At 45.2% G+C, this 12,632-nt stretch overlaps 1 protein-coding gene across 1 annotated transcript in view; it reads left to right on the top strand.

Annotated features, from left to right (window-relative positions):
• Positions 1-2,767: 2,767 nt before the first annotated feature.
• CLMN (calmin) overlaps positions 2,768-12,632 on the top strand; it is a 68,626-nt gene continuing 58,761 nt past the window's right edge. Inside the window, exon 1 of the mRNA XM_054275514.1 lies at positions 2,768-2,919. Within this exon, the coding sequence (XP_054131489.1) occupies positions 2,838-2,919 (82 nt within the window). The 5' untranslated portion in view covers positions 2,768-2,837. The remainder of the gene's footprint in view (positions 2,920-12,632) is intronic.

Raw genomic sequence — 12,632 nt, 5'->3', positions numbered from 1 at the left:
ACTGCACAGGGCAACACAGAGCAGGTGTTTTCCCAGCTAAGAATGGTTTAATGACTTTCTCCTCTCTCTAAGCGGAAGTTTTAACTTCCCTGTGTTCACAGTGTTAATCATTTACATCTTAAACCCAGCCTGACTCTGAGACCCAGACTGAGCAGGGCAAGTGCAGCCACCTGGCAGGCCTGGAGATGTCAGTGATGTGGCTGCACCCTAAACCACCGTGAGAGTGGAGGTGGGCGGCTCTTGCAGGAGGACAAGGAGGAGGCTGAAGGCAGTAATTAGCTCTAGGGACATCTGCAAGAACAGTGAATCACAGCTGTAACATCACAGGTCAGCTGGGGCTGGCACAGAGGAGTTACAGCAGAAAGAGTGTGGCCAGCAGGAGCAGGGCAGTGACTGTCCTCCTGTACCTGGCACTGGGGCAGCTGCACCTTGAATCCTTTTCAGTTTGGGGACTTCATTGCAAGGAAGACATTGAGGCAATTGTGGAGCTGGAGCACTTCCAGACACGGGCAAAGAAGGTGGTGACAGGTATGAAGCACAGGTCTTGTGCTTCAGAGGAGCTGCTGAGAGAGCTGGGAGGGTTAGCCTGGAGAAAAGGAGGCTCAGGAAGGACCTCATTGCTCTCTACAACCACCTGAAAGCCAGGGGAGGGTTATTCTCTTCTCACAAGTAACAGCTGGCAGGACAAGAGGAAATAGTCCCAGGTTGTGCCAGGGGAGGTTTAGATTGGATATTAGGAAAAAGTTTTTCACTGCAAGAGTTTTCAAGCATTGGAAAAGGCTGCCCAAATGGTGGAATCTCCATCTCTGGAGGTATTTAACAGACTTGTAGATGTGCTACTTAGGGACATGTCTTGGTGGTGGCCTGACAGTATTAGTTTCACAGCTGAGCTTGATGATGTTAAAGGTCTTTTCCATCCCAAACAATTCCAAATCTGTGAGTCTATGATTCTGCAGCTGAAGGTTGCAGGTTGGTTTCCTTCTCCTCATTAATTTGTGGTGTGCTGACCATAGCAAATGGCCACTCAGAGGTCTCGCAAGCAGGCCAGTGCAGAATGGAAAGGACTATTTAGAGAGCTCATGGCACCCCAACTCCAGGAGGATGCTCACGCACAATGGGACAAAGCCTCAGCTGTCCCCATCTGGCTCTGGGAGTAATCCTGCTTTGAGCTGCAGCGTGGGTGAGGGATCTCCAAGCACCTCTGGCAGACAGTATTTCCACTGATGCTGTGAAGTCATTCACCTGTTTTTCCCACAGCCACACTTGCTCAGTTTCCAGCTCCACCTCTAAATGTGATACTGATGCATTCAGCCCACTTGGATAATGCCTGGAAAAAAAAAACAGGTCCTCCCAGTGTAAAATGAAGGCAAAGCCTGGCATTGTGATTTGAGCAAATCTATTTGAGTTCAGACACTTTTTCTTTTCCACAAGCTGTTTTTTCTGCTCCTTACATTCAGGCTTATAAACTCTTTGTTATGGCATTCATGTGTCCTTAGACCTGTGCAAAACTTTCCAGTCTTGATATGTAAACAGCTGAAGACTGCCTCAGACTCTTGGAGACTGCATTTTGGGAGAGCTGACTGCTGCATGTTCCAGTGGTGATGAATCCTTAGGAGATGCTTAAGGGATGACTTTGCTTTCTCACCATCTCCATCTGATTTTGAGCCATAATGGCAAAATCACCAGAGCAGGCTGTGGGAAGAGCGATGCATTCCTGAGCTGGGTGAAACAACTGGTTGTGTGGAGTGTTTGCTTGGGATCACATAAACACTTCAGACTTGAAAGAACCACAATTTCTAGATCCCGTTTGTTTATATTTAACTTTGTAGATTTCGCTTACATGTTTTGCTAGTCTAACTCTTGATGCTATACTAGTCTGACTGGATCACGCCAAAATTTGCTGTTTACCTGCACGAAGGTACAAATAGTGGTATATTGCAATGAAATGCTTTGTATGCAAATGAAATGCTCAAGCTGTTCATCAGGTTTGTAGAGAACAAATCTCAGTGACACCAAAGGGCCTTGGTAACAATTACTGTCCTAGGTGGATGAAAAACGGTGTACGTGAAGACAGTCAATGTGAGAATTCACCTCAAAGGAAATTTGAGAGCCTGAACAGACTACCAAGAGCAAGCTAAATCCGAATGCAACTGTGTTTTTAATGTGTAGTGGCACTGATTTCATGCCCTCGAGTAAAACCCCTCTGCTGCTCATACTTTTGTTCTTCCACTGCTGCCGTGGGTGCATGACACTTATTTTGGGGACAGCGCTCCTTCTGTCCCCAGGTACGGCAGGAGGGCTCGGCGTTGCCGGCGGCCCCCTTGTCTCGGCAATAAACGCGTTTTTATGGGGCGGGCTGCGGCGGGACGGGCGGGGGTCCCGGCCTGCGCCCGAGGGAGCGGCCGGAGCGGGGCCGGGCCGGGCTGAGGGCAGGGAGGGCGGGAAGGGGCGGCTCAGGGCAGGGAGGGCAGCGAACGAGAGGAAGGGGCGGCTGAGGGCAGGCAGGGCAGGGAGGGCAAGAAGGGGCGGCTGAGGGCAGGGAGGGCAGGAAGGGGCGGTGGGCACGTCGCTGCCCATGGCAGGGGGTCGGCCGGACCCCCGCCCGCTCGGCCCCGCCGCCCCCGGCCGGGCGGGCAGAGGGAGGGAGGCGGTGGCACTGGAGGGAGGAGGAGGGATGGAGGGAGGGACGCGGGGCGGGGCGCAGCCGGCGCGGAGAGGGGCCGCCCCCCCGCCCGCTCCGCTCTGCTCCGCTCCGCGCCCGCCGTCGGTGCCGGTGAAGGCGGCGGTGGCGGTGCCGCCGGCTCCCGCCGCCCCCCTGGCCCCGGCCCCGCGCCCCTATGGCCGGGCAGGAGTGGGACTGGTTCCAGCGCGAGGAGCTCATCGGGCACATCAGCGACATCCGAGTGCAGAACCTCCAAGGTAAACCAACACCCCCGCAGAAACCCCTCCCTCCTCCCCCGCCCGCCCCGCTCCGGCCCCGGCTGCTCCCCCGCCGCTCCTTCCTCCCCTGCCGCTGCCCCCGGGCCGCCGGCGCGGGCTCCCGCAGCTCCGCGGAGCGGGGGCGGTGCGGGTGAGGGTGCCGGGCCGGGGGAGGAGGGCGGGCGGCGGGGCCAAAGTTTCCCCCGAACGCGGCTCCTGCCCGTCCGGCCGCGGAGATCCCGGCGCTGGGACAGGAGCGGCGCCGGGGCAGGGATGGGGACGGGGTGCGGGGGCTCCGGTGCCGGGGATGCTGCGGGGGCGGCACTGTCGTGTCTCCCGGGCGCTGCTGCCGCCCACAGCCTCCCCCGAGAGCCGTCGGGGCGGGGGTGCGGGCTCCGGCCGGGCTCGGGGGAGATCTGGGGGCTCCGGGGCTCACTGTGCCGTGGGGTCCCCGCGGGCGCCCCAGCTGCGGGCACAGCCCGCCCGCCGCTCCCCTGCCACACCTGGGGTCACCCGGCCGCGATTCGAAACGAAGCCGCTATCAGAGGACTCAATGTATCTTCTAATATGCTACTGTTGAATAAACATGGACAGAGCTTTTGGATAAATCATCTGCGAGATGCTCTCCTGTTCTGCCACATGCTGTGCCGGCGGAAGGGATGCAAACACCTGGCTCTGCATGTATATCGGTGTCAATGTAGCCGAAGTAGTAGTTCCTCCCAAGTTATGTTTGCCCCTCACCAGGTAACTCCTCGTGACTGGAAAGGACAGCAAGACTCGATGGAAGAGGAAAAAACCAGCAGTGGTTTATGGGAGAACAACTTGTTCAGTGTAACATACTGATCTTAATCAATAGCTCACATAATACTGCGATGTATCTTCATGTTCCATAAAAATAATAGACTTGAATCAGAGGTCGTTATCTCTTCCTGTCTGTGCATAATTATATTAAGGCACTGTCTACTGGCAGAGCAGTAGACTTGCTGGAAATTAGTTTTGGTTTGGATTGATTATAGAAGATGTATAATTTATCAGAAAAGAGAGTCAAATTAGCTGTTCTTTCAGCTCTGGTATATTAATGCAGTTAGCTACTGATGGGGTCACTCCACATCATTTGGACCTGCATCATCCTGCCCTCTGAAATTCAGATTTTGAGCACAGTCAGGGCCGTTGATTCCAGGTTGCATTCCCCTTGGGTTTTGAGAGTCTCTCATTACATTGTAGCTCAATGTTCCTGGCTTCTCTCTCAGTCTCTTTCTATTCTCTGTGTTAACATGGCTGGCCTGCCTCTGATCTCTTGCTGCTCAAAACTGTAGTCATTAAGCCAAGTTTAATCCTTAATTCATGGGCAGTTTTGGGAAGGAATACAAAAGTAATCTGTTCCTAGAAAGAGTAGTATGTTTTTGGCTTTGCCTCCCATTTGTGAGAGAATAGTTAATTTCTCTTTCTGGAATTTAAAGTGCAGATGCACACAGTACAAATGCACACAGCCCCATCTAAAATTCCTGTAGTTGTGTAGGAGAATGTCATCCTACAGAGCAAATTCCTTTGAATGACATTATGTTCATGAAAAAAATCTCCTGTTCTCTTCCTATGATCCAAGAGAAATTTTGAAACATATATGGATTATCACCTTGCTTGCACTGCTAAATAGGTTTTTAAGAAGTTTCATGCCTCATGTGAGCTCTTATAGGGCAGAAAAAGCATTTGTTCTAAGGTGCTGCTCCAAAGCAAGTGATAATAGCTGTCACAAAAGATATGATTTGTAACACATAGTTCTCACATTATCTTCTAGAGATGAAAAACATTTTACAGATGGAGAGTCTGATACTCGTGAGAGTGTGATTTTTGTCGCTTGGGAGCTTGGTGGCAGAGCATGGTGCTTCTCTTCAGAACAGTTTCTTGTAAAATAGCAGCATATGCTCTATGCTCATATGTGGTAATTAAACTTTCTTCTGCTTTATAATTCAAAAATCACTCTCCCCTCTCAAAACAATGCCATCTGAATAAGTGCTAGTATCATTGTCTATCAGTTGTAGAATCAATAACAGCTTTGATTTGCTACAAAGTCAAGAGTTTGGGATGAAAAACTAGGTGAGGACAACAGAGCATTTCCATCAGCACCATCAGACCCCCCAGGGCCTGCTGCCCAGAGCCTCATGAAGGACCTGTGCAGTGGAGGTCCCCATCTGCTGCTGCATCTCCAGCTCCTGCAGCACTCTCTTGTAACTCCAGCTGTGTTTGGAGTGTCAAGGGGATGGTTTGCCTGATTCCAGAATGCTCCCATTCACTGGGACATTTTGCATATGTGGAGGTCCCTCCTGGTCTCTGGGGGACCCACCATGTTTATTCAGACCCAAGAAGGAGTAAGGAGGGGATGGGAGGCAGCAGCTCAATATTTGCAGATCTGAAGAACACGTGCAAACACTGGCATGTGTGCATGCAGGGTGGAGGTTTCTGGGCTGATGCACAGAGCCAGAGAGGTGTGAGGTGTGCAAGGCAGGCAGAGGCAGTGCAGCCACGCTGTGTCTGAGCCATCCTGCCCAGCTTGGAAGTGCTGGAAGAGCCCAAGAGCTGATGGCTCAAAGGGTCTCAGGCAGCCTAGCTGATATTAAGGTTTCTGCAGGAATCACACAGACATCTGCTGTAGTAGTTCTCCACACCCCTTCTGGCTCTGATTTAAAAAGTGAAAATTGTTTATTTCTCTTGCAAATTTCTTCATTATGTCTTAGCTGAGCTATTGAGCACTGCTGACATGAATTCTATTTGAAGATAGCATATGTTGTTTCAGTCTGTTGCATCTTCCCTCTCTAGTTTGGTTGTTCCACACCCAGGAAGAATCCAAGATGTCAGTTACTGGCAAGTGTCTGCTCTCATGAAGATGCTGTTGCAGTGGTATGATCCCACCAAATTGAGATGTTGTAGGTGCATGTGCTGGCTGCAGAAGTAGCTTCAGGAGCTATATGTTCTGTCATGTGTGAAATTATGGCCGCTGTGCGTTTTTCAGCTCTTTCATAGGGAAACTAAAACTGACAGCAAGGGGCAAAATTTACTAAATGGGCAGGACATGGGGGTGGAAAAAAAGAATGAGTTTAAAAGTGGAATTACATCTTGATATTTAGGCATGTAATGATGGGCTTCTATTTTCCCTTCCCATGAAGAGATTTTCTATTTTATTTTTTAAAAGTAGGAAATGACATTTCAAAACTGTGTCAGTTAAGTAATGCTAAAAGCCAGGCACAATTCTTCCATTCTCAACAGAGGTGATTTCAGAGAACAGAAGCAGAAGTGACAATTTAATGGAGACGGGAGAGAGGAATATAAAGAAGGAATAAACACTAGGTGTGGTGATGCACAAACCAAGTTCCTCCCTCCCATTGTGCTCGGTTTATAAATGCATTTAATAAACTGATACCCTCGTGCTCTTTGTTCTGATTGTATATTCTCCATAGTGAATTTCTCCACATACTGAGAGAGAAAAATGGAAAGCCTGCACAGAATGTAGGAGCGCTTTGTCAAGCAGGGGAATGCTCAATAATTAATTTCCTGCCAGGAGATGGTTTTTTTCCTCTTTCTTTCTTCCATTGCAACACCATTGGGAACATTTCGTTACAATACAAGAATCTTTTAAAATCTTCCCTACTGGAAGCTTGATTTAGGACCATCAAAAATATACTTCCTTGTGTGGGGAATTGCACTTGCTAGAAAGAAGCAACATCCTCATCCTCATTTAAATGATATGTTGGTTGTGTGCTTTGCAATAGTCTAAATGTGTGTTGAGCAGTACATATCTTGCCTTACATTCCTTGGAATGAAATATATAGAGATGAATAATTGTGCAGTCAGATGTATCATCTCTGGCAAACAAATGCTGCTACCAAACCTTTAAAATAATTATGGTTTGAATGTTCATTTTGTATATTTCTAATAGAGTCAATGGGCTGGGATGGTAAAACTCTGCATTTCTGCTTTCAGAGGACAAGTCAAGGTCCTGCTGCTTGTTATTTCACTACTCACTCAGAGTTTGATCCAGAACTCACAGAAACCTGTACATGTTTGTTTCCGCAGATTTAAATATTTTCTTCAGTCTCATTCTTGCTCTGCTGAGGGGTACATGGCCTTCAGAAGTATTTGGAGGGCTACACAGGAGTGTATTGTAGCATTGACCGAAATAATGGAGAAAAAGAAGGGTGACAGACTGGAATAAATAACCTGAACAATATCAGCCCCATTGGTTCCCCATCCTTGCTGTAGTTTATATCTCTGGGTGGATCACTCAGGCATAGAGTCCCAGCACTCTGATTTTACTTGGCTTCCTGTTTGGATCCTTGAGATCTGGACTTCATAAGCTTTGGACAGTAATAGTAACTATAATTGTCACTAACATGAATCTCAGCATCTTATGAGGTAACAGATTCTGAAGCCTCTGTCTCAGGAAGTCGTACAAATGCCTAACTCACACAAGTTAACTCTGGAAGTGAGAATATCTAGATATCTTTACTTTGTGGGGGCTTAAGCATCACTGATGGATGACCAAAGGCAGGTGCTATAGTCAGTCTTGAAAATGTTTCTCTCTGTACTTTTCTTTTTATTTATGTTTGAGGTCTGTTTTTAATGACTTTTGCACTTAGCTACAGAGAGTAATAATTTTCCTTTAATTACAAGATACAGCAGCATTTAACTTGTTTGCTGAAGTTTTACATGCTTTTCAAATACATGGAAATTTCACAAGTAGAAGGAAACCTTTTTAATCTATCCATTCATTCTGACAAAAGTAAGGTGCTGTAGCTATTCATTACTTTAACTCTTCTATAACTTGTCACCATACTCAGCAAGATTTCATTCTGCCTGGAGGCATATTCATTTAGTGGAGATCTTTGTAGATTCAAGTGACATTTGGAAAGATTAAATTGTCTAGAGAACCTTAGGCAAAGCACTGTACAACTACAAAGTGATCCCATTCTATATAAAATTTAAGTTAAATAGGCCTGAGAATTATAAATGTGAATCCCCAAAATAAAGATTCAGATCCATGAATGAGATGAGAAGCCAGAGTTAATGCTGGAACCCAAGTGTCCTAGTGGGTATGGTCTGTGTAAGGGCAGTATCTGTCAGCCATGGAGGGAAGACTTGCCCTGCTCCAGATGTAGGAAACCCTGGACTGAAATAAAGGAGCAGCAAGGGGTGAGACAAAGTGCAGATTGCATGTTTCAGCCTGCAATTTTAACAATTAACAAGGTTAATGCCTAATTTCTCTAACAAATTAGAAGTCTGGGCTCTCTGTTCCCATTGAATGGATGAAATGACACCAAATTCAAATCATGCCCAGTAGCTCCCCAGTCACATGAACTCACTGGTGTGCTGACACTTTGTCTTAAGAGAGGCTCTGCTTGGCAGCTGCACGGACCTGACTCAAGGCATGGGGTTGATGTGCTGTCACTTGCCAGCATCACCTTCTCTGTCTTTCCTGGTGAGCTGTTGTTCAAGGGCTGACCAGTCTCAGCACTGGGAGAGCTGGTGAGATCTCAGATCATGTCACTTGCCTGAAGTCATGGTTTAAAAATGACAGTCCTCAAAACACTGTGTTAAAACTAGTGATGATTTAAAAATGTAATGGACTTTTCATAGTTCTCCTGCTTGTTTTTTGTTTTACCCACTTGACTTGGACAGAAATTCAAGCAATTTTCTTTCTCCTAAGGACAATTTCAAGGTTATGTCACTTGCCTTCTGAAGAATGTGTAGCATTTATTTTGAAAATATCACAAAGAGATTACTTGATTTCATTTTTTACTTTTAAAGACAGACTTCTGTTGGACTAGAAGAAGCAACCTTGGGCATTTTGGCTTGTCAGTGTCCATTTAGACATTATTTGTTTATGTCCTAAGTTGTTGGACCTTACTGTTGTTTCAGAATGATTCTTAAGGGCATATGTCTAAAGGGGAAGAGCCAAATATCTGTCTTGTCATGTAGAAGTCAAAATGATCTTCAGAATGTATTCAGGAGTAGAAATTACCAGATAGGCAGTGAGATGTGTGTCAGTGCTGGGGTGGTGAAGGGCATCACAGCACCTTATAAGAAACAAGTGTCTTTTTCTACATGTCTCTGTACCTGATATTCTATTTTTATATCTCCCCAGCCAGTTAAATACAGGGACTGTAGGTGGAGGATTGCAGGATGAATTTTACTTCATGATAATTGCTGCATATTTCTGTGCAAAGAGCTGAGCTGTATAGCCATGAACAAAAGTTTAAATTGGCATCTTCTAGGATGGTTGTAATAGCAACAGCCTGAATAGCTACAGAGGGAATGCCTGTGGACCTGTAAGCTTTAAGCAGAGGATTTCTTTATAAAACCAGAAATCCCACTGAATCTGAATAGATGTTATCAAAAAACATTTTAAAGATAACTCTAATCCCGTGCCCATTACTTAATTTGATAGCATGATTCAAGACATATTTGTTATAATAATGTAATACTTTGAGGGATTCTATTACTTTTCCAGTAATTAATTTCAGACATAAATTAAAATGTATTTTATGCCTTAATACCTTGAAAGTTACTCCTGATGTTGGTCAATGTAATTCAGACCTAGTGTATTTGTGAAGAATGAGTTACCTTATATGTTTTTTATACTTTTTATATTAGCATCTCTTACTGTTAGCAGTCAGAAATGAGACCTTTCTAAGACTTTGAGCAAATCGAATGTTGATTTGCTCCATTATGTTTTTCCTCTTTTTGTAGTGTAATTGGTAATTAGTTGTTTATAAATGTTCATTAAATATGTTGTCACAGAGTTCATTTTAAAAACAAAGATTTATATACCAGCCCTTTTTATATTTAATGCATTCATCCTTTTGGATCTTCATTTTATCATAATTAAGACTGGAGATGAGTGCATTTTGTGGAGTCCAAAGCTGCCCTTCTGTAGTGTCCATTACCAGGACACACATCTGTTTAGATGCTCCAAATGTCTGAGTTCCTCTAAAGTCAGAGATGCTTTACCCATACCCAAGGAATGCCCCAGATCCATTTTTGCTCTTCCAGCCTGTTTTTCCTAAGTTTTCTTCAAGAGATGCCCTTAACAGTGCACTAAACCCCCTGACAACTGGGAGGCCATGTGTTTTTCATGTGTTGTGAGAGCCATATCACAGCCTGAAGTGTCCATTTCACAGGGCTCCAGCTGAAGCTCTGAACTGCAGCCAAAGCAGAGGGAGCAGTGATGTGCACAGGCTGTCTTTCTGCTGTGCACCAATGGCCAGATAGAAACACTTTGCCATTTTGTGTCAGTCCTTTTGAAGAGCCCCCTAATGCAAGTCAATAGGTGTGGGGTGTATGCAGTCAGGGTAGCTCACAACCGAGGGCTGATTATGCTTCTCTTGGCTCAGTGAGAAATGGGAAGGGCAAGAGAGACCTGGCTCTGTGACAAATGGAAGCAGTGCCAATGAAGATAACTTAAAATCTGATCCTTCATATGACTGCATCTGGACACATGATTAAAGTTTTCTGGCTCTTACTGATGTTCATGATAAACATGAACTGCAGCTGTAACTTAATAAAGATATAGCATTTATAAATAACATGGTATGAAATGTCCACTTCAGACTTATTGTCTTAAACACAAGGAATGAAACATAAATCTGTCTGGGCTGTTTGCCCAGGGAGAGTAACAAGGCAAACAGGAGCAGGCCCATGGGGAAGAGTGTGCTCCTCCGAAACCCAGATAGTGCAGGAGGGACTCTGGCCAGTATTTGCATGTCATACTTCAACTTGGTGAGACATAAAAATCCTGCCCAAATGAGAAGATGATCTTCCAGAGACAAAATTCCCATTGACTCTCCCTTTTGATAAGGTACTCCCTAGGCCTGTTTCTGGTACAAAACTTGAGTGATTTCAAGAGTAACTGGTAAGAGTAGCAGCTGGGAAACATTTGGACCCTCTCCTTGTTCTCAGATTTCAGGCTGTGTAGGGGACTTCCTGGCCTGATGATTAGTACCACTGAACAACATTAAATTCCTGTTACTCTCATTTTTTTTCTTTTTCTTTTCTTTCTTTGGTTGTTGTTTTTGGTTTGGTTTTTGTTTGTTTGTTTGGGTTTTTAAGATCTCTCTGGATACAGGACAAAGGGTGATTTGAAGTTTTAGACTCTTGCCTGAGTTTATCTGTTTCTTACCATCATAGAGAAAAAAGTTGTTAAGGGAGTTGATGTTGGTTAAAATCACTTGTGCTCAGCCTTCTTGCAGAAGTTGTTTGGTTATTGACATTGGAAAGAAGACAGGATATGAATTTTTACTGGCTAAACTGCATTTCTTCTTGTGAAGGTAGAAAGTCTTTTTGACGTACTAAGTGTTGGCCTTTCAAAACTTCGAAACATTATGTGTTTCCTTATCCTTATCAGAAGGATTAAAGAAGATAGGAGGTTTTCATTCAACAACTCTGTGTATGAAGAGAGGAAGCACCATGTTCTGGTTGCTAGCACAGCTAAAGGATGCTGTAAAATCTTTGGTCTAAGCTGCAGCTGACAGTATCAGTCATCATGAGTTTATTTTAATTTAAGAATTTGAAGGTTGCACCAGTGTGACTCCTGTGAAGTCAGGAAGGGGTGGATGGGTTGGCCCTGGTGATGGGAGCCCATTTCTGCAGGAGAAGGACAGTGCATGCTTCCTGTCCCCACCCAGCCGAGAGGGGCTGTGCTCAGGTGCTGAGAGAGGCCAGTGTAGCTGAGGAGGCCTGGGAAGCTGATATCCATCTGTCTCAAAACTGGAAACTAATGAACACAGCAAATTATATTCAGATTTTGTTTTAACTGGTCAGATCTTAGTACTTTTCAAGTCCTTGACACCCTTTAATTTTGGGAAAGGTCGAAGCATTATTTCATTGCCCATCCCACAGATGGCTGTAGAGCAGTGTTTTTTTCCTGCAGGATCTCAGCTCTGTTCATGCACAGCGAGTCCTTTGCTTTTCTGTTGGGGCTGATTAGGAAAGCCAGCTGCAGAAGCAGCTTGGATGCCCACAGCAGGCACTGATGAGACCCCCTTGCTGCGTCACTCAGGCCAGTAAACAGCTTTGTCATTTAGGCACTTAATTATGAACTGGATGTTCAGTTGACCTCTTATATTCTCATTTCACTAATGAACCAAAGCTTAGGAAGAGTGACTGACTTCAGAGCTGCTGCAGTTTGGGCTCTTTGAGCCAAAGTTTCCACTCATTTAATTTATCATACTAATGATCAGTTTTGGAGCCTAAACACAGGAGCTGCATGGAAAATACAGCATAATGTGCTAATATGATGGCCCCGTGACAGAAAGATTGGTGGGGGCTGCCCACTTCTTCTTGGCTTTCTGGTCCTGCTACACATGTGTATTCTTGCATGCAGCATCCTTAAAGAATGAAGGGGATATGTTATGGATGTGGAAGTAGCATTTAGGAATTCTTCTTTTACAGAGGGGTCAAACTTGAGTTACAATACTTAGATAGTATTGATGCCCACAGGCTTTCTTTCTTACTGCTTTGTGTTTGGGTTGACTGAAACTGAAATGTGTTCCTACTGCATTCTAGCAGGGATTTATTTCTATTTTTTTAGTGTTTGAGTGTCTCATGGTTTTAATGTATTTCTCTAGATGACACCCTTAAGTTAGGCTTGAGGATAAAAGACACATGAAAGCCAGAGGATTGATTTAAGTTATCCGGAGAATCTAATGACATGCTTTTCTATG

Source organism: Melozone crissalis, unplaced genomic scaffold, assembly GCF_028551555.1.
Source record: "Melozone crissalis strain CALT ecotype California unplaced genomic scaffold, PUWL_Pcris_2 ptg000018l_1, whole genome shotgun sequence".
Classification (NCBI taxonomy): domain Eukaryota; kingdom Metazoa; phylum Chordata; class Aves; order Passeriformes; family Passerellidae; genus Melozone; species Melozone crissalis.
The sequence above is the reverse complement of the archived record's forward strand: the minus strand, read 5'-3'. Positions and strand labels throughout refer to the sequence as shown.